At 41.3% G+C, this 20,305-nt stretch overlaps 1 protein-coding gene across 2 annotated transcripts in view; it reads left to right on the top strand.

The window, feature by feature from the left end:
- sbf2 (SET binding factor 2) overlaps window positions 1–16,446 on the top strand; it is a 95,936-nt gene extending 79,490 nt beyond the window's left edge. For both annotated transcript variants that reach the window (XM_040123954.1, XM_040123963.1), the window contains 11 exons: window positions 3,389–3,565; window positions 4,058–4,159; window positions 7,397–7,582; window positions 8,659–8,785; window positions 9,473–9,600; window positions 11,524–11,748; window positions 11,852–11,959; window positions 12,093–12,283; window positions 13,911–13,998; window positions 14,078–14,209; window positions 15,095–16,446. In XM_040123954.1, the coding sequence (XP_039979888.1) occupies window positions 3,389–3,565; window positions 4,058–4,159; window positions 7,397–7,582; window positions 8,659–8,785; window positions 9,473–9,600; window positions 11,524–11,748; window positions 11,852–11,959; window positions 12,093–12,283; window positions 13,911–13,998; window positions 14,078–14,209; window positions 15,095–15,193 (1,563 nt within the window). In that variant the 3' untranslated portion in view covers window positions 15,194–16,446. The remainder of the gene's footprint in view (window positions 1–3,388; window positions 3,566–4,057; window positions 4,160–7,396; window positions 7,583–8,658; window positions 8,786–9,472; window positions 9,601–11,523; window positions 11,749–11,851; window positions 11,960–12,092; window positions 12,284–13,910; window positions 13,999–14,077; window positions 14,210–15,094) is intronic.
- Window positions 16,447–20,305: the final 3,859 nt, after the last annotated feature.

The following is a 20,305-nucleotide window of genomic DNA, read 5'->3' on the forward strand; positions in this document are numbered from 1 at the left end:
ATTGTGCAGCAGCGCCTGCAAAAATATGACCTTCATGGAAAAGGCAAAACAAGAAAACCCCTCCTGCATCCTCACCACAAAATTCAGTAGAACTTGGTGGGAAGAATGAGCAAGTCTATGTATGTAGAACTACAAGCCTTTTGCATGGAAGATTGGGCGAAAATCCCTCAAACAAGAACTGAAAGACTCTTAGCTGCTACAAAAAGCAAGCTGCGATACTTGCCCAAGGGGATCTTAGTAAGTGCTGACCATGCAGGTTGCCCAAACCTTTGTTTCGGGCCCCTTTTCTTTTACTTTATTTTGAAACCATAAAAGATGGAAATAAAAGAGTAATTTCGCTTAAAATATTAAAGAAATGCTTCATCTTTAACTTTATGCCTTTTGGAAATCAGGTCATCTTCTACTTACTCAACTAGTCACTGTAACAGAAACTTTGACCAGAGGAGCCCAAACTTTTTCATGCCACTGTAGTTAGTGATGGTGTTGTACTACACCGCCTTTAACTATGTCCTCAGTAATAAACATAGAATTGATTTGACACATTTCTGACAATGTTCACCAAAAACGTAACATTATGAAATTTGCGACGGCAGAATTTATGGCAGAGCTGTTGTGTTGAATTGCAACAGATTGTCTAGGTTTACCTAATAAAGGTTAGTGGGATTTGGAGTTGTAAAACATCATCACAATATGTGTGAAGTTTAAAGTTCAGAAAGTACAGTGCCAAGCACAGCCAAAACAACAGTATTATATAACAAAAAGCTCTTTTACTAGTATGTTGAGGACAGTGTCTATTGGGGAATAATTTGGTTGTTTTAGAATACAGTCATACTCGAGGAAAGGATGAAAGTTAAAATACTACGACGTGTGGAAACAGGTTTGTACAAATAATAAAACTACTGTAAGAGAAAGTAATAATTTATTCCAAATACTGCATGCATGCAGTTTTACATCTGATAATGCATTTTGTTCGTGTTTAAACCTATACATAAGCAAATACATAATAATTCATGAAGTTACCTTACATATTTTAATAATAACAACACATCAACAGCCATGAAGTAGATTAGTTCACATTTAAGGAGTTTTGTTGTCACTGCTTTCTCTAGCTCAGCGTGCTAGCACATGAAATAATATCAGTAAAGTAAGTAGAAAACTGAGTCAGGTCCGCACAGTTTCCCAAAAGCCAACTATCATAATGCTTTTCTGTGTTTTTACAGTGTTTCCACCAGTGCCGGCAACATAGTCGTTACACATTAATTGTTCTTTTTACAGTATTTTATCTACAATAAACTCGTCCATAGTCATTGGTTACGCTCCACCTTCCTTCAAGCACGCTGACATTCAACCTTGGATCCAAAAACCAAGCTTAGGGTTTTTCTCTTGTTCCAAACTGTCTCACTACTATTGTCATTTTTTTGATGTCATGTCCGAAGTCCTCAATGTGTCTTTAAAACCCAGTCGTCTGCTTTCAATCTTTGGTGCTATTGAAGATGATGGTTCTGTGGGCCTCACATCAGCCAAGGCCGATGTTTTGGTCTTATCCTCATTAGTTGCTCATAGAGGATTGTTACTGCATTGGAAAACCTCCTCGCTGTGCCGCGTGGCTCAAGGACCTTTTCTCATTTTAACATCTAGAGAAGATCCAATATGCTATCAGAGGCTCTTCGTTTTTTTGAATGTTAGTTTGCGTTTTTGGGGTGGGATCAGCAAGAGGTGTTTGTTGTTTGTTCTGTGTTCTCTCCATCTCAATTTTTTATTCAAATGTAAAAACGTGTACACTCTGTAGGCTTTACAGTGGTTTAAGTTGTACCTACAACAAAGATTTGTATCAGTTCTGATCAATAATTTTTCATCATCTTCTGCTGCTGTCTCCTGGGGTGTTCCCCAAAGGCTCCATCCTAGGCCTTATTTTATTTTCACTAAATATACTTCCACTGAGATCAGTCTTTGAGGCATTTAGTTTCCCCCTATCAGCTGCGTGTCGTCAGCACAGTACTTCCCAATGAAACCAAGCAATCTTCACAATCTTCAGTCTCTTTTGAGTTGCTTTGTGGATATTAAATGCTGGATGGTCCTTATTATCAGTTCTGAAAATTTGCCCCAGGATATGGTCAATTCTCTGGGGTCTCTGTGCTTAAAATCTCTTTTCTAACGCCAGAAATCTAGGGGTCATCTTTGACCAAGTGTTAAAATTTGACGAAAATAAATTCTGTCATTAGCAGTAGCTTTTTGCACATAAGGTCGATAGCAAAAATAAAAATTTTCTTTCTTTTGAGAGTCCTGCGGAGCGCCTTACATACTTTTATTAGCTCACGTCTCAACTATACTGCAACTCCCATTGTGTGGGAGTCAGTCAGTCTTCCCTGTCTCACCTGCAGGTGGTTCAAAATGCAGCAGTCAGACTCCTCACTGGTACCAAGAAGCGGGACCACATCTCCCCAGTACTGGCCTCCCTCGACTGGTTACCAGTCCAATAAAGATATGTAGATTCTCTCATTTAGTTTGGCACCAGTCTAGATCTCCGAATCTTCTCAGTCCATGTTCTACATCCAGACTCCTTAGGATCCTCTGATCAGTCACTTGTTTCTGTTCCCCGTTACAAGTCAAAACGTGAAGGTGACTGAGCTTTTTCCATTGCTGCCCCCAGATGGTAGAACAGCTTGCCCTTCACTGTCATTGTCATCTTCCCTATCTATCATCTGTGCTTTAAATCCTGGCTAAAGACCCACCTTTATAGAATTGCCTTTGAGTCCCCTTTAACGTTAATGCCATGATAAAATTGTTCTAATTTTGTCAGTTACAGTTATTTATCTGTTTATTTTTGTTTAGTTTTATTTATTTAACTGTGTCTAAGAAATTGATCTGAAATATACTTTGGTCAACTCCAGCTGTTTGTAAATGTTCTCTATAAATAAATTTGACTTGACTTGACTCCCTGGAACAATTACATAGCATTAAGGATTAAAGGCTTGTGAATAAATGATTTAAGTGAGAAAGTGTTAACGAGGTGGAGGTGAAAAATGCCCCAGTTTCAAAAAAGTGCCATTTTCTCTACTTAAGATTCTATAGTTTGTGATGTTTTATTTATTTAACACGATACTGTAAATGTGTTTCTAATATGTTTGCTCCTCCATACTGTATTTGTAAACAAGTTGGAGAAAATATTAGAAACACCTTTCGAACGTGGCATAGAGTTGAGTCAACACACAATATATTAAATAGTGCTCCAACAAAAGCTCAAATTTTAAAGTAATGTAGTATTTATTGTGTGGTTTTTGTATTGCTTTACATGACATCATACGCATGTTTGTATTTTTCACTTCGTGTCATTTAAATATCTTAGATTTCTGCAGTCTCAACCGCTGCTGGCCCTCTGTTTTGACAGGGCCTCCGAGTGGACTCCGCTCTGAACTGTGAACTGGTGCCCGTGGAGTTTGCCGACACGAGGCAGGTGAAAGCTGCGTTTAAAAAGCTGCTGAGGGCCTGTGCTCCCAGTGCCACTTCGTCCGACTCCGAGGACTCCTTCCTTAAAGCCTTGGAGGACTCTGAATGGATCCTGCAGGTGACAAAACCCACAAACAACACTATTTTTCACTTTTACCTGTTGCAGTAAAAGTGTTGCTTTTAAAAGCTGATACACAGTTTTTGAAAAGAGTGTGAGAATGACCCAGCAGTCCACTCTTCCTGCTCATCCTGTGTATGAGATTCACATAATGGATAAATCCACTCTGAAGCCAGTTTCCCAAGGGAAACAGATTCACAACGATGGGATAACAGCAGAGCTCTTATCATGCTGGTTATCTGATTGACCCTCTGCAGCCCTTGTCCTTACATTGAACATATCATACACTGTCGAAAAATATTATCTGTGGGAAACCCCTCATAGGCGACAAGCAGTAGTCTGCAAATAATTTACCAGTAGACCAAACATGGTGCTGTATGTACAGAGAGAATTAATTGTGCGTGTGTGTGCATCCTTGTGTGTGCGCGTGTGTGTGTGTGTGTCTTCATGTGTGTATATATGTTCACATGGACATATGTCTATCTCCCACAGATTCACAAGATCCTGCAGCTGGCACTGTTTCTGGTGGAGCTTCTTGACAGCGGCTCATCTGTTCTCCTTAGCCTGGAGGATGGCTGGGACATTACTACACAAGTGAGAAAAATGCACAGATACCTTTAGGAATAAAAACGCAAGTGAGACGGACAGATGTGAGGCATGAGGTTGAGCACAACGTCTAGACCAGAGGGGAAACACAGAGAGGTTTTAAGATGCGCAGAGTTTGTCTTTAGGTACGTTTCCATCAAGCTGTTTTTCTAGAGATTTTCATCTTCTCTACAAAAAAACTGAGGGGAAATACAGAAGATTAAAACAAAGGAGAAATATTACAAAAGCCCATAAATTAAGGAATAAGAAGAAGGGGATTGTCAAGTTTATGCAACCACAACTTCCCCAGTGCAAGTCCAAAACATGCACTGATACACTGTACACATTTTATTTTGCCAAAATTTCAAAAATAACCTTGAAACGTTTTAAGAAAGCATAAACTTGCCAACGGCCACAAACTGTAATTGTATAATGCGACTAAAAAGATGAATTTCTGACAGAAAATAATTGACTCTTCATAAAACACTTGTTAAGATTTTGAGTAACATTTAACACAGTTTTAAAATGTTTTTCATGTTAATTAAAAAAAAACACAAAAAAAAAAACAGCACGCAAGAACAACGTTCCAATTCCGTCGTCATCTTCACTTCACCAGAGTGGAGTAACAGTCAAGCCAACAAATATGAAAAGCTCAGCAAAGATGAAAAGGAACAAACAAATTATTTGATTTATAAAAGCAAAAAGATGCAAAAAGGATCCAGATGCAGCCACACAACCGTTTAACAAGAGTATTTCTGATAAACAGTGCTTTATTTATAGACAGCCGTTTAAACAATAGCCAAACTGTTTGGTGTTCTGTTAACAGAGCTGTCCTGTTGCCCTTCATTATTCTAGGGTCATATATTGAAATTGAAAGCAGACACAAGTAACTCATAATAGTTTAAATGTGATTTTTCTTTTTTTTTCTTTTTTCTTTTCTTTTTTTTTTCAATGTTGACGACAAAGATTATTAGAGATTTTCCAGAGAGACCCGTGGCATCCGTCCACACTGCACTGGTGAATGAGCCATGTGTGAAATCATAAATCTGGCACACTGCCACACCTGCTTCTCCTGCTCATCCTCTAATCATTTCTGTCACTCTTGACACGATTACCCAGAGATAGAGAAAGAAAAGGTCTGAAGTCGTGATGCCATATGTCAGCGATTTGCGCTGATTTCAATCATGAGAGTTCGTGGTTCTGATTTTAAGGCATGTAAACAAAGTCTGGTTTGATCCTGATAAATTTTCAGTATCTGTTTGCTGCTGCACTCAGCATTTCATCACAAGTTTGCTCTCTGAGCTCATTTTTTCCGTGATGACCTGTTAAAGTGCACATGTTTGTGTTGCAAGTGCGTGTCCTTCAAATGTGTTTATGGGGCTGGTAAAGCCCTGGGCTGCTGTTCAGAAGTGCACTTTGTGGATCCCTTATGCCAGGCACGTGTTCGGCCCGGAGCATCTCTCTCCAAGGGCCACCGGCTCAATCACGCCACGTCCTGATCCACCCGCACAGGCAAATGGGCTCCATATGCTCTGGCTCTCCTGCCTCTGTCCGTGGACCATAGACACCCAGCAGACAGGATGCAGAGCTCTTTGCTTTCTTTCTAAACCCTGTTTTCTGTTTCTCCTTCTCATCCTCTGTCTAACCCTCTGCCTCTCTCTCATATCCACTCTGCTCTCTCATGCCTCGCTTTCTTAAATCCGCTCCTCGGTCTGCTGTAGTCTCATAATCGGAGGGTCTTATTTCAGTGCCGGGGCACAGGGGGCTTTCTCTACCACTCGGGGCTGGATGTTCTTGTAAACCCCGTGGGGAAGCCATGAACTGTTTCTCCCGCTCATTCCACACGCGTCAGGGCTCATTAGCTGTGTTGGAGGAGACACGGGCAGGGAAGCAGGCCAAGCATTTTGCATGTGTAGGCAAGTGGTTCTCAACACGTGTTTTGTGGAGTGAGCTCAAGTGTGCCTGAAGACTTTGCTATAACGTTATATAAATGTTATTGATAGCAGCTGATCAGTTAAACATCCTGCACTCTGGTAGTGGAACAGCCGACACTTTCCTTGTCCTTTAGTGGTTAACATGATTAATCGGCTTAACGGCTTAATCTCCAAAATACGAGGGTTTTTCAACTCTATATATTTAACATAAGCATTATCATATTCAATCAGCGACAGTGGGTTGTTAATGGGTTCAAGTACTTTCCAACCACAGATTTTTAAAAAAGATATAGTTTTTGAATAGTTTTAAAAAGCATGAAGTTTTTTTTTTTAAAAAGGCGTTAGAGGGTATTAAAAGTCAAATATTTTCTTTTGTTTGCAGTAGTGTTAGTTATATTTTTACATTTGCGTGCGATCACAGGCTGTCGAGAGACGTCCACTTTATGTGGACTAAAAGTGAGGTTTGTGTGACAGTACGCTGTGCTGCAGGAGGCTGTTCAGTCCTTGTTTTGTGGAGCTTCAGTCAGCACCATCGGACCTGTGGCAAACACTGCTCGCTACAGTAGTGTGGAGGATCGTCGTCTCAGAAAGGAGAATGGAGTGTCGACCTTAGAAAAAACTTAAAACATTTTTAATTGGTTGATTTGTCCAATTTCTGTCGCTTTTTCTGTCTGTGTATACGTTGGCTGATAAGCAACAAGAAACTGAAGAACCCAAGATATGTTTGAGGTACATAGTTACCCAGAGAGCACTGAGAAGTTTATTTTAATTGTGGAATGTCGAGCACAGTACAACTCTTGGTCACAATTCTGAAATGACCAGAACAAAAGAAATTGGTTGGTTGGTTCATGTTCTACATGAATGTATATCAATATGTGGTTATTTGACATCTTAAACCCTTAAATACCGGTAACGGTATCCACTACAAAGATCCAGCATGCCAGATTCATATGAATGTTTCCCTTTCGTTGCCATGGGAAAATGTACTGTATGTATTTTCTTTTTTAATACTTAAATTTTTATGGGGTTTTCAAATCTGGCAACATGACAGTCACACAAATACAACATAACATAAAACTTTATTATTGTACGTTGGAATCTTGTTGTTTCGCCAAAGTACTAAAGCAAACACACACGACAATCCAGAAGAAACATACAGAACAAAATGATCTTTTCCTTGTTAATGGATGATGTCAGTGCTGCAGATAAGTATCTTTTATTTGACCCAGATAGACTTGTGTGAAAGTGTGGGAAATCTCATTCTCACTCTCTTTCTTTCAGTTTCTCTCACCTTTTTTCGTTCCCTCTGCAGGTGGTGTCTTTGGTGCAGCTGCTGAGCGATCCTTTCTACCGGACTCTGGAGGGTTTTCAGGTGCTGCTGGAGAAGGAGTGGCTGTCCTTCGGCCACAAGTTCAGCCAGCGGAGCAACCTGAGTCCCAGCAGCCAGGGCAGCGGCTTTACACCCATCTTCCTGCAATTCCTGGACTGTGTGCACCAGGTGAGGTTCACCCCCGCTGGTCCTCACTGCCGCAGGTGCTCCGAGCACTCAGGTGTCTCTGCCCCTGCTACGTGACTCCTCGCTGCTTTCCCTCCACGACTGAAAGTCATTCATACCGTCTTCATGAGCTCATGAGGACGGTATGAAGGCACATTCCTCAAAAGCAAACAGGCGAGAGGGTGAAGAAGGCAAGAAATACAGCTGTCATTAACTTTACATTTGGTTTAGTTTTGCACTTCCAAACGCTGGATATGTAATTTCAACAGTGTATTGCAGCAGAGAGGGTTCAGGGAAGCTGCTGCCCAGATGGTCTGTGAACCCAGTGATCAGTGTTGAGCTGTCGGCGCTCATGTGTTTCAGCATTCACATTTCTTCACAATTCAGTGCGTGTTTAGAGCAGCATGTGGAAAATTACAGTTTTGGGGATTGAGAGTCTCTAGGAAGGCTTGGGTGTGCTTCAGGATTTCACTGTGGGGGGGGGTAAGAATGAAGCTCATACAGCTGAGGTCCAGAGAACTGTGTCCGCTCTGAAATGCTAACTTTAGAGGATGTTGTGGGGGCTTTTTTTGTGTCTCCCGGGGTCGTACAGACCCACTCCCATACACTTACATCAACACATAGTTTCTTCATTTGTCTTTTGAAACTGTAAGCTTGGCAGCTAAGAGACTTTGGCGGGGGTCCTGGGGCCGGGAGAGCTATAAACAGGGGGGGAGAGGGGATTCGTACAAGAGCTGAAAATAGAAGTGTCTCATCTCCAAAACAGCTGTTGTTTTTGCCAATAGACCCAGGTGGCCTCAAATATTCAACACTTCTCTGTCGTTGGCCACCTCGCACCACTGGATGGGAACAATGGAGCTGTAGTCCTGCTGGCTCAGTCTGGACTGTGTCTGGCGGTGATGATATCACCAACCTTTGCCCCCACAAGGACAGGAGAGGTTCTTTCCTGTTTCTAATTGGTCATTTCTGCTCTGGAGGGATATAAAGCCACAACACGAAGACACAATCCAGCTGTCACACACACTGACCTTCTCTCTCTGTCTCCAACTATCTTTATCCATCTTTCCATGTCTTTGCAGATTCTGGAGCAACATCCTCTGGAGTTTGAGTTTAATCAGTATTATCTGAAGTTCCTGGCCTATCATCACATCTCTAACCGCTTCAAGAACTTCCTGTTGGACTCAGACTATGAGCGCTTGGAACATGGTCAGTGTCCTTTGCAATTTAAACCGAAGACGGGGGGGGGCTTTCCTCTTCTTATACTGTGGAAAAGCTGCACGACAACTGGCTCTATGTTACTTTTACAGAATTAGTACTCTGCCATTAACAAATAACAACTTTTTTAAATGAGTTCCCCCTTTTCTTTTAAAATGTCGATGTAAAGAACAAGAGTAATGTATGAGATGCAACACATAAATGACAGTTCCTCCACTGCCCACTTACTGCCTGCAGATAAAACTCCCCAGAAATAAACACACATATGTATGTTTGATGTAACACATTATCACAAACTAATTTATGTTTAAAGGGTGAAAATTGATTTAAATATAATTTCTCACTTGTACCTGGACAAATAATTGATGAGTGATGCTGAGTTTGCTAAGCAGAGCAAAAAGAAAAGATGTGTGGGAATTTTAAGGTGAGATGTTGTGGGTTATACTGTGTCTGTGCTTGAAGATGAATTCTGTGGTGATGTACTGTGACATGAGTCTAGTTCTCCAGTGATAAACCCCTGCAGCAAGCCAAAACTTTTTCTTATATTCCATACTATAACACACAAACCCTTTTGTTGAAATACAACTTTTTCTTGACCGGAGTGTTGCATCAGCTGGAACAATCGGGGAGTGCAACTGAACCATGTGCTCAACAGCTTCTCCCATGTGCTCTTCACAGGCCTGTTGTTCGAGGATAAAGGTGATAAGCAGGCTCGGAGAGGCATCTGCATCTGGGAGTGCATCAACAGGATGCACAGGAGGAGTCCCATCTTCTTCAACTATCTGTACAGCCCCTCAGAGATTGAAGTGAGTGTTTCTGACCACCTGTCTGTCCTTCATGTGTAGCATAGCTCCCCCTCTGTCCAACAGCTACAGCTGAGTCATGCAGCTCCCAGGAGCAGCAGCGTTCTTCAGCTAATCACTGCCTGCTGATTTTTCTGCTGCGGTGTCATATAGAGTGTACTAAAAATCTAAAAATGAACTCTTATTATATAAAACCAGTCAGACGACTGAGGAGGTGCACATCAATGTTTTTGACTGCAATTCTGAATAAAATCATTATTAATATTTATTCTGAATGCACTGAAATGTGCTTGAATACGCAATTAGCAAGGCGGAGCTTGAAGAAATTCGGTGGTGGAAAATAACTACATACATTTACTGAATTGCTGTACTTAAATGCTGTTTTGAGGTACTTGTACTTTTCTTAAATATTTTTATGCTGCTTTACACTTTCACTTTTAAAGATTAAGATCATTAACACAAAGTATAATCAGTGAGTAAATTATGCATTATTATTATTATTATACATTTAGCTATCCAGCAGTATACAATATAAGATAGTTAATTCACCTTTACCAGTTGAGGAATTAAAATGATAATTACATATTAATAATTATAATCCAATAATCTAACATACATTATTCTGAAATGGACTTTTGGTACTTTAAGTATGTTTTAAGTAATACTTTTGTAGTTCTACTTGAGCAAAATTTTGCAGGACCTCTACTTAGTGTTTTTCTACACTGTGGTGTTACTACTTTTTCTTAAGAAACAGGTTTGAATACTTCTTCCACTACGGGCCAAATTACCAGCCATCCACGGGAGACTGCCCCAGGTCATGGTAACTGACAACACCCAGCTAAAGATACTGTCGACAGCTCTGCGCACAGAAGCAGCTGGAGCCAACGTTAGCTTCACAGACTGACAGGACAGGTTCCTTAAAATATTCATAAAATAGGCTTCAAAGTTTAATCGAAGTAGCCGCTAACCTTGTGTCTAGAATTGATGGGATTGTCTCACTAAAGGTCGCTGCATCATTGTCGGCATCATTGTGGACTGCAAAAAGACACAGTCCGCTAGCTTTCAACTGAAATATCAAAAGAGTAGGTCGAACTGCTTTTAGAAGGTGCACTAACTAGACAAGAGAATTGTTTTGCCTTTTGTTAAACTAAATAATTTGTAATTAGTATATCACTGTTATACTGCGGCGGAATGTAACTAAGTACATTTACTTTAAATGAATACTTATGTACTTTTACTTAAGCATCTGGATAGTTCCTCCACTACTGCGACTAAAAATGAGAAGCCTGGCAGTGTTTCATGAGTGAAAAAGATAAAACACGGGATGATCAAAAAGTTTGCCTGGGCTGACCCTCGCCGGCCCTTTCTGTCCTGCAGCATGCGCGCTGGGGGCTTTTTACCTCCTTCGACTTCAGACAGAGGAACCTTTCTCAAGATTTCTGCTGTTTTTATTTTTTTATCGTTAAGTAAAGATTCCAAATCTTTAAAGTAAAAAGTGGGGTTTGGAAATTCTGTATCCAACTCAGGAGATAAAGTTTAGTCTCTGGAGTTTTTTCCTTATCGTGTCGTTGCAGTTATTTTGTTTTGTGATAATTTAGAACTGCCTCTGTGTTCATGCAGTTTTCTGACAGACAGAGAAGTTCCCCGTTACTCATTTCATTATTGTTTTGAAGAATGAGCAGGTCCTTGATGTTGATGATGTCTCATGTTTCCTGTTATATTTCAGCTGTATTTAAAACAATGAGGAGAGCTTATGTACCACACAGACTGATATTTCACAATGTTTTGCCATTACAAATTGTGGGATTTTTAATTATCCTCATCAAGAAATGACTCTGTGTGATATTTTAGCTCTTTCCACAGTACCTTACATAATGGAGCCCCCTGGACGATATCAGATTCTCATTAAAACCTTTTTTGTTGTAGGTGATCCTGAAGCCTTCGATCAGCATCCCCAGCCTGAATAAATGGGACTTCTTCACAGATGAGACCCTGTCTACGGGGCCGTGTTACGACTGGCGGATGATGGCTGTGAGGTTGGAGAGCTCGGAGGATGCCGACACCATCTCCAACAGTAAGAGGAGGATTGTTTGGCCGTGTTACAGCAGCGTGAGTCGAGCCCAGCCTGACGCTATCACCAAACTCCTTGCTGTAAGAGTTCGTTACCAAAACTTTGAGCTTAAGATTCGTCCTGTTTTGATCTTGTATCATACGTCACATTTATCGTCTCCCCTTATTGGTACTTGTGCTGTAGGACATTGAGAAGCTGGAGGGTGAGCTGAACCAGGCCCCTGAGAAATGGCAGACAACCCTGGAGAGAGTCAGAATCAGCATTCAGGAAGACCTCAAGCAAGAAGGAAATGTTCGTGTTAAAAAATAAAGATGATGTTACATTTAAGAACACCAGGAATATACTTCAGATCTCATTTATACAATTGTGTAAAACTGTTCTTGTTTATTTCTCCCACTCGTACTTGTGTCATGTGTGTTTGCAGCTCCGTAAACTGTCGGTGTCCATCTCAGGCCTCATTCCCACGTCCAGCCTGCAGGCCTTCCAGCGGCGCTCCATGCTGCACCTGCCAGACAGCGCACTGGTCGAGGATCGCAGCACCGCCACGGCCAACGGCATCAACCGCCGCGCTGCAACGCTTTACAACCAGTTCACCCCCAAAAGCGAGGAGAACAGGTGGGTCGTGAACTTTCCGAGTCCCGAAACAAATATGAAGTCCACATTTGATTCACTTACAAACTGCTGCTATGGGGCCAGTCCAGTTTTGGCAGATGAGTCAGTGCTGGGGTATGCTGTGTGTCATGTTTGTGAGGATTGTCTGTACTCTGTTAAACTCTGGGTGTGTAATTTTACAATTACTGTGAGGTTAAAGCACAGTCTCTTGGCTCAGTGTCTGGGTATTTTCCTCTGAGTTGGAAAAACGGTTATAAAAATCTATTTTATGTAAATTATTTTTCTGACTTTCTTGTATGTGCTAATCACATTTCTCATTCCAAATATTTTAACAGATGAATGAGTGAATCAGAAACAAGCTTGTAACTCACAGTGTTGACCAACCATGTCTCTCTATTCATTGTATCTATATGATAAATCACTGATGGATCATATAGGCCTCTATAATACCAGTTGTTCACTGTCCTACAATACAGCTAAATTATTGAGACTGAAATGAAAAACTATGAGAAAGTTGAAATATGAGAGTTGAATCCTCCAAAAGAGACCCCCGGGTCTTTACACATTGAGAACACAATGTACAAACAGTGCTGGAGTTGAACATACGGAGGAACATGTCACTCAGTGTTTGCGTTGTGCAGTTTGTCTTTCTGTCTGGGATAGGTTCCACATAAACATAAAAACGTCTAGGTCGAAACCTATTGTGTGGCTGGACCGCCCTTTATCTGTTTGCTTCTCTCCTACTCTCTGTGCTCACATATACAGTAATTTAATACAGGCGAATTCCCATTAAAGCTGTTCTCATTTACATGTTTATTTCTGTTTCTTTTGTCAGACAAAGGAACAATCACGAAATAGTGACTGAAACGCGGCTTATTAAGAGGACATGTTAACCAGCAGTCACTTCCAAGCTGTTTCCAAGCTGCTGTGCTGAACTGCTAAAATCCTGATTTTTATAACTGCGACGTCTTCTGACAAAATCACCATACACACAAAAGTTAAACTCGACAGCTGTGCGGTGATTTTTTCTACATTTACTCGTGAAATGATCCCTCAGAGAAAAAGTTAGAAGGTCATTCATGTCTGTGTCAGCTGCCGTGCGGTCACTTGAATGAGACGCATAGAGGTGTGTGTTTGTGAAGGGAAAGACCAACCTCGCACTTGCAGGACAATACTGGCGACTCTCTTCTACAGAAAGTAGCTAAGGTTTGTCCAAAAATGGCACTAGATTTGTTGCTAGGTGCTTTTGTGAAGAAAAGTCGCTAAAAGGGTGTGTAAAGTCAATAAATCTAGTGACAAAAGGCGGTAAATTGGCAACACTGCCTGTAGACACCTCCCAATGACACAATAGAAACTGTGTACACCATTCATTTAGCAACGGCCAATGTGAAAACCCCAACTCCATTGGTCGGCTGGCCAACCAATGGTGTAACTTCGTCATTCAGTCACGGACTATCACGTTTATAGGGGTGGCCCCGCTGTTACGTTCCAGCCGAAAATTAGGAACAATTTTATTAGGAATACTGTTCAAGCTGGCTGTAGTTTAACACCATCATTTGTAATCTAGAAGGTTCAGAGACATAACATCTGGTCTAAATACACTTGGATCTCACAGCATGTTATTTTTAAGGTCTTACGAGGGGATCCTGTATAAACGTGGAGCGCTGCTGAAAGGCTGGAAACCTCGCTGGTTCGTATTGGACATCACAAAACACCAGGTGAGCAAGCTGCATTCCACTGAAACACTAAAGCCTCACCCGAGTGACAGGCTGCAGGGTAACATTCATGTCCTCACAGATGAGGTACTACGACACCGGGGAGGACACCAACTGCAGAGGCCACATTGATCTCGCAGAGGTGGAGTCTGTGGTGATTGCTGCGCCGACCATAGGGGCTCCCAAACACATCAGTGAAAAGGCTTTCTTTGACGTGAGTACACAGAAACCAAGTCTTTCATCTGTTCATCAGCAGACACATTTCCAATAGTATTTAGTCTTTTGCAGCTTTTTTTCAAAATATGGAAAACATGCTTGCAGTTCATTCATAATCAATGTGGTAACAGATACAATGTGGCTGTGCTGTACTTGTTTCAATTACTTCACACAGGAAACTGTCTAAGCTCTCTCTATTAGCAGACAGAAAACTCTAGTTGCTCCGGCAAAAATAGACCTGACACATAAAGATGATGTGCAAAAGTATAAATATCACAGAAAAGGTTTTATGCTTGGCTGAGCTGTAAAAGTTGGTGTGTCAATGAAAACCAAATGCGACAAAGTGCAATAGAAACAGGCTTAGCAGATTAATCGTGACGTGCATGAAGCATGTGACTCAAACGTCCACTGAAAAGACAAAACGACTAAAACATCAGATCTGTGTGGACTGAGGACGAGACCTACCTTCCTCACAGTAATACATGAAACAAACAATTGACTTTTTCCATCAAGTTCTTCACATCACTTCCGTTCGTCTGAGGTTTGACTGGCGCTTTTTTAATAACATCGTCTCCTCTTCTGCAGTGTTTTAATGGCACCGAAAGGAAGCATTAGCATTATCTCCATGAACCAATTACTAGTAGTTTCATAACGCCAGCGAATGGAAACTCACATTAATTCACAATTTCTTTTTCTGACTTTCTGGATATTTTTTTTACATTTTTGCGCAATATCGTGCTGAAACCTGACTCATGACAGTGGTGGTTGTCCTTTCTGTCAGTGTCGAGAATAGCAGAGCGCTCGCTGTTCTTCGTGTTGCCCACTCAGGTCTTTTCCGTCACTTTGGTCCACATTTAACCCTTGTTATCTGATACCTCTCTAGCTGAAGACCAGCAAGCGAGTCTACAACTTCTGCGCTTCAGACGCGCCCAGCGCTCAGCTGTGGATGGACAAGATCCAGAACTGCATCTCCGATGCCTGAACACTGAGGTCGTGTCATGAGCGTTAGAGGCAGCTTCAGGCGGCTGAGATTAGAGACGTGACAACCGCTCAACTCAGCTTTCAGATGTCTTTAAATTTGGGGACCACAGTGAACAAAGTGCCTGGTAGTGGAGGATGAGTACTGTCCATCCACCTCTCTGCCTGTTACTTAGCAGCTGATCAGGCTGTCGTCCCTCTGCTTCAGTCGGAGACGGTCGAACACATTTGTCCGACAGGGATGAAGTGAAGATAAGCTGATGTTTTTAGGGGACTGCACTACCAAGGAGATGTTCTCCTACTTAAGCTGTACATAGATCAAAGCAATATCACTGGCCATTCAAACTGTGGGTTCAATTTTAGACTTTGAAAATATAGAAAATAACCTATAAAAGAATTTCTATTAGATATTTTACTATGAGGAAAGGTTATTGCTGCTTAAAAGAAACATATGAACCACCAAAAACTCAGAGATTTTAATGCACAACATTAAGAAGCAATTTGTTTGCACTTAGCTCTTAAGTATGCACTCCTTATCATATATACATTTTCTAACAGATGCAGACAGCGAGGCTAAAGGCGTTACTTTACAATGTACAGACGACGTTTCCTCATGACAGATAAATGAAAAGAATTTGCACAGTGAGTTCAAAAGAGTTACCTGACATCTTTCTATTTAACTGAGTGGCGTTTTCTCTTTTTTGTTGAATGTTTATTGACTTCTGGATAACACGTTTGTCTCATATAATGTAAATTATTATTTTTTATTAAAAGTGTAACTGTGTAAGTGTGGTGGCTACATGTTTTTCTGTAAATACATGTGACATTTCAGTTTTATATACTGTATGTACTGAACATAAGTATACTTTTCTAACTGTAATTCTAATGTGATCAACCAGTCGTTTTTTTTTTTTTTTTTCTATGTGTCGTTACTGGTGCAAAAACCTGAGTGGCCTGTTTCCTGTTTGTGATGAAATATTGTTCTGAAAATGAAATGGAGACACTTTTTTTGTCGTTCAGATTGTCCAGACAGGCTCTGTGTCTTAAGGGCTTTTAAAGAGTAATGAATATATCATGTACAACATTGTGGTTTTCCGACATCCTCGTCTCATCTGTTCTGTTTGTGCAAACTATACAGTTTCATTAAAAAAGAAAAAAAAAATACTGTTCAAATGTGTCAGAAGCTTTTTTCATTACTGTATCTTTGTATCATGTTTTGTGGTGACACTAATTTTTTGGAAATAAATCAAACGTACTTGAAACTACTCGCTGCCTCTGTTCTTGTTTTACTGAGTGAATATCACAGGGTTTGCTCATTTATTTTGCTGTCGCCCGTGACACAGTGTGATGGAAAAAGTATTCAGATCCTTTACTGAAGTAAAGGTAGGAATAATGTAAACTGTAAAAATGTGAGATTCCTGCATTTAAAATTTTACTTAAGTAGATTTATTATTAACAAAATGCACTAAGGGTCTGAAAGTACTCAATGAAAGTGTTTCAGTGTTATATTTGGAGCTCCAATGATTAATCGAAAATTATTGTCTATTATTTTGATAATAATTTTAGAAATTCTTCTGGAAAAATAAATCACCTATACCTGTATTTCGCACCACAAGGACCAACTTTGCAAATCAAGCTACTGTGTTTTGGGAATTTGACGTTTTTCTACTGCATCACTGGTTTTCATTTAGAACCATGAGATAGGAAAATCTATTACTAGAAACTTGAAACTTGCTGGAGCTGTGTACTCCACATCTACAAATCTAATTCACATCTTTGATCTTACAATACAGTGGCAAGAAAAAGTAAGTGAACCCTTTGGCAGTACCTGCATTTACGTATTAACTTGTTTTAAAATATGGTTATCCTTCTTCTTCTCTCAGAAGACTTACCAACAAGTATTGTTGATTTGCATCAAGCTGGAAAGGGCAACAAAGTCAACTCAGAGTTTAGATATTCGTCAGGCCACAGTTTGACAAACTGTCTGTAAATGGAGACAATTTAGTTCTGTGGCTCCTCTCCACAGAAGTTGGCACCCAGCTAAGATGACTCCAGAGGCACAAAACAGAATGATCAATGAGGTAAAAAAAGTTCAGAGTAACAACTAAAGGCTTCAAGGAATCATTGGAGATGGTTTACATCCCTGTTCATTAGTCTGAACAGGAACGTCGTCTGTGGCAGAAGCCACTGCTCTTCACAAAAAAAAAAAAGCTCTTTGCTCGCCTGAATTTTGCCAAAGAGCACTGTGACACTCCACAGCACTACAGGGAAAATGTTCCTGGACTGATGAAACTGAGGCTGATTTGTTGGACGTGCAGCGCTACATACAGTGTAAAAAGGGCACGGCATACCAACATGAAAAGATCATCCCAACAGTGGATTACGGTGGAGAGTGCGTCAGGATCTGGGGCTGCTTTGCTGCCTCAGCATCGAGGGGAAAATAAATTCCCAAGTTTATCAGGATATCGTACAGGATAATGTCAGGGTGACTGTCTGCCAACAGAGGCAGGACAACGACCTTAAACACTGAACTAAATCTACCACAGGCTGACTTCAAACAAAGAACATCCACCTTCTGGACTGGCTCAGTCAGAGCCCAGACCTTAACACAACAGAGATGCTGTGGACTGAGCTCAGAGAGGCGTTTACACCAGCCATCCTAAGAATATGGCTGAGCTGAAGAGGAAGAACGGTCCAAGCTTCCTAATGAACGCTGTGCAGGTCTGATCTGCAGCTCTTGTTCGCTTATTGCTGCCAAAGGAGGTTCGACCAGTTATTGAATCCAAGGGTTCACTGACTTTTTCCACCAGCACTGTGAACATTTAATGGATATGTTCCATAAAGACACGGAAGACTAGAATTGTTTGCGTGATATTAGTTTGAGCACATTGGGTTCTTCTACACGTGACTGAAGATCAGATCACTTTTTAGGACCAATTCATGTAGAAAACCAGGTCATTCCAAAGGCTTTCACATACTTTGTCTTATTATATATATATAAAAATAGTCATCTAACTTTCCTCTAGCACATGCTACCTCTTAATGAGTCAGTAGTGAGATGTGTTGACAAGTTTAGGATGCATTCATCCTTTAGTTGTTAACACATGGCCTTAAATTTGGCCCAGACATTCACGTTCCCCTCAGGATGAATCGTAATAAATTTGTCGTTGATCCTCCGACTTTTCCTCTAGCGCCATCATCAGTTTAAAATTTCAGCTTCTCCAACACTTTTGTTTGCGACCAAGCGAGCGCTGCTCCTGCGAAACCTCAGCGTGTCATCACTGTTACTGTGCTCACAATCCATCCTCACAGAGCTGCCAACGAGGCTGCACATTCTTGTTATGTTATGTTGTTCACAGGATACAGGAAGAAAACTTTTGATTGCCATGTTTTTCTGGCCACTGATGAACACCTATCGTCTTTAATAAAGATTTTCTCTCAATGAAAGGTAATCGGACACCACTGCGCCTCCTTTTTTTTTTTTTTTCCCCTGAGCCAAAAACGGGGCTTGGAGAGGACGATGATGGGTGTCTCACTTTCCAGCAATGAATATCAGACTGAGCCAGAGCCCCAGCTCAGGCTCTGTGGCGCCTGGTCGGCGGCAGAATGGGACTCCTGTGGTTGTAGGGAGGTTTGTCTCTGAGAGGAAGCTGAGGGTCAGGGGAAGAGCAGAGGGGAGAGCTTCTCTGGGAGGGAGGTGGTGGGTGTTTGTCCCTCAGTACAGTCTCCCAGCCAGCTCATACTGGCAGCAGGTGCAGAGCCACAGCAGTCCAACATCTTGGCAAAACCTCCTGCAGCTCTTGCCATATTTAGTCCCCTGCTTCTGGGTACGGAGATTAGGACCTCTGCCCAACAGAGGGACGCAGGGGAATTTATCCAGCAGGATTGTATGGAATGGGGCGATGGGAAGAATTTCCTCCAGATATAGGAATGGCAGTTGTAGTCGACAACCATTTTATTCAATTATTAATTTCATATAGCTGCAGTCCTCGGACTGGAATCATATCAAAATCATGCATATTATCTATACAAACGTTTTACGAGATGAAAGATCTGTACCATTATGTAACCATGACGTGATTTAGGCTACATTACTGCTTCCGCGTTTGAATTTTTTCTCTTGATGTTTAAGACAAATTACTGATAAAACCCTCTACAATTCCTGACAACAGCACTGTTTTCAAATGCAGTACTGTGTAATTGTAATCTTGTGTAACTTGGCTAAATGTTTCTCCCGAGGTCACTGAGATTAGTCTTGGTCGGCTGAAAGCGTGCTGCTCTCGCATAAAAAGACTAATCAAAAGCAGTCTATAAATTCAACATTGTTTGTATCTGTTGGTTTTGGATCCAGGACTCTTCATGTACAGTCACAGCTGCAGTAAATGCTTCGTCTGAGAAAACACCTTGAAAAATAAGCCAACTCGCCTTTCCAAAGGCCCCAAAAATACTCCAGTGACAGATGATACTGATTTATTTCATCGGCCCTCCAAATCCTATTATCCATGTAGCCCCGCAGTTGCAATGAATGCAGGCTGTGTGGCAGTTTCAGTTTTCCTGGGCGCTTCTGCAATGTGGGCAGAGCTGATTCTCAACTGCTGGGGGCCCTTCTGCCTCAGAGCCCTGTGGGCCCTCAGCAGGCACCTGCTCCAAAATCCATCGCAAAGACTCCAAACGCTGATCTCACTTGCTTGACACACATCATCGAGTCCCACCCTAGAAATCAGGATGATGTCAGCTGCCTGCAGCACATGGGGGTCTAGTTGGGAGATTATTAAATGCATGAATCAACTGAGCTCAGGATGATCTTATCTGGACTCCGCCCGCTCATCAATGAACAGATAAGCACAATTACACATTTGATTTATAGCTTGAAGGGATGGCAGCGAGGATTTTTAATAAAGTTTGCGTAAATGTCTGTTTCTTTGACTGACTTAGAGTCATTTAGCTGCGGTCCTGATGTTTTTCACTTGCGATTGTAAGTCACCTCCGGTTTCCATTCAACCATGTGAAATGCACAGGGTTGCGAGGTCACTGTGGGAAGTCATCTAACCCCCGAAAACAGGCATCTGCGAGACATTTTTTCACCAGCAGACGATCCCAAAAAATGTTCCCGTTA

This window comes from Xiphias gladius, chromosome 1, assembly GCF_016859285.1.
Source record: "Xiphias gladius isolate SHS-SW01 ecotype Sanya breed wild chromosome 1, ASM1685928v1, whole genome shotgun sequence".
Lineage (NCBI taxonomy): Eukaryota > Metazoa > Chordata > Actinopteri > Istiophoriformes > Xiphiidae > Xiphias > Xiphias gladius.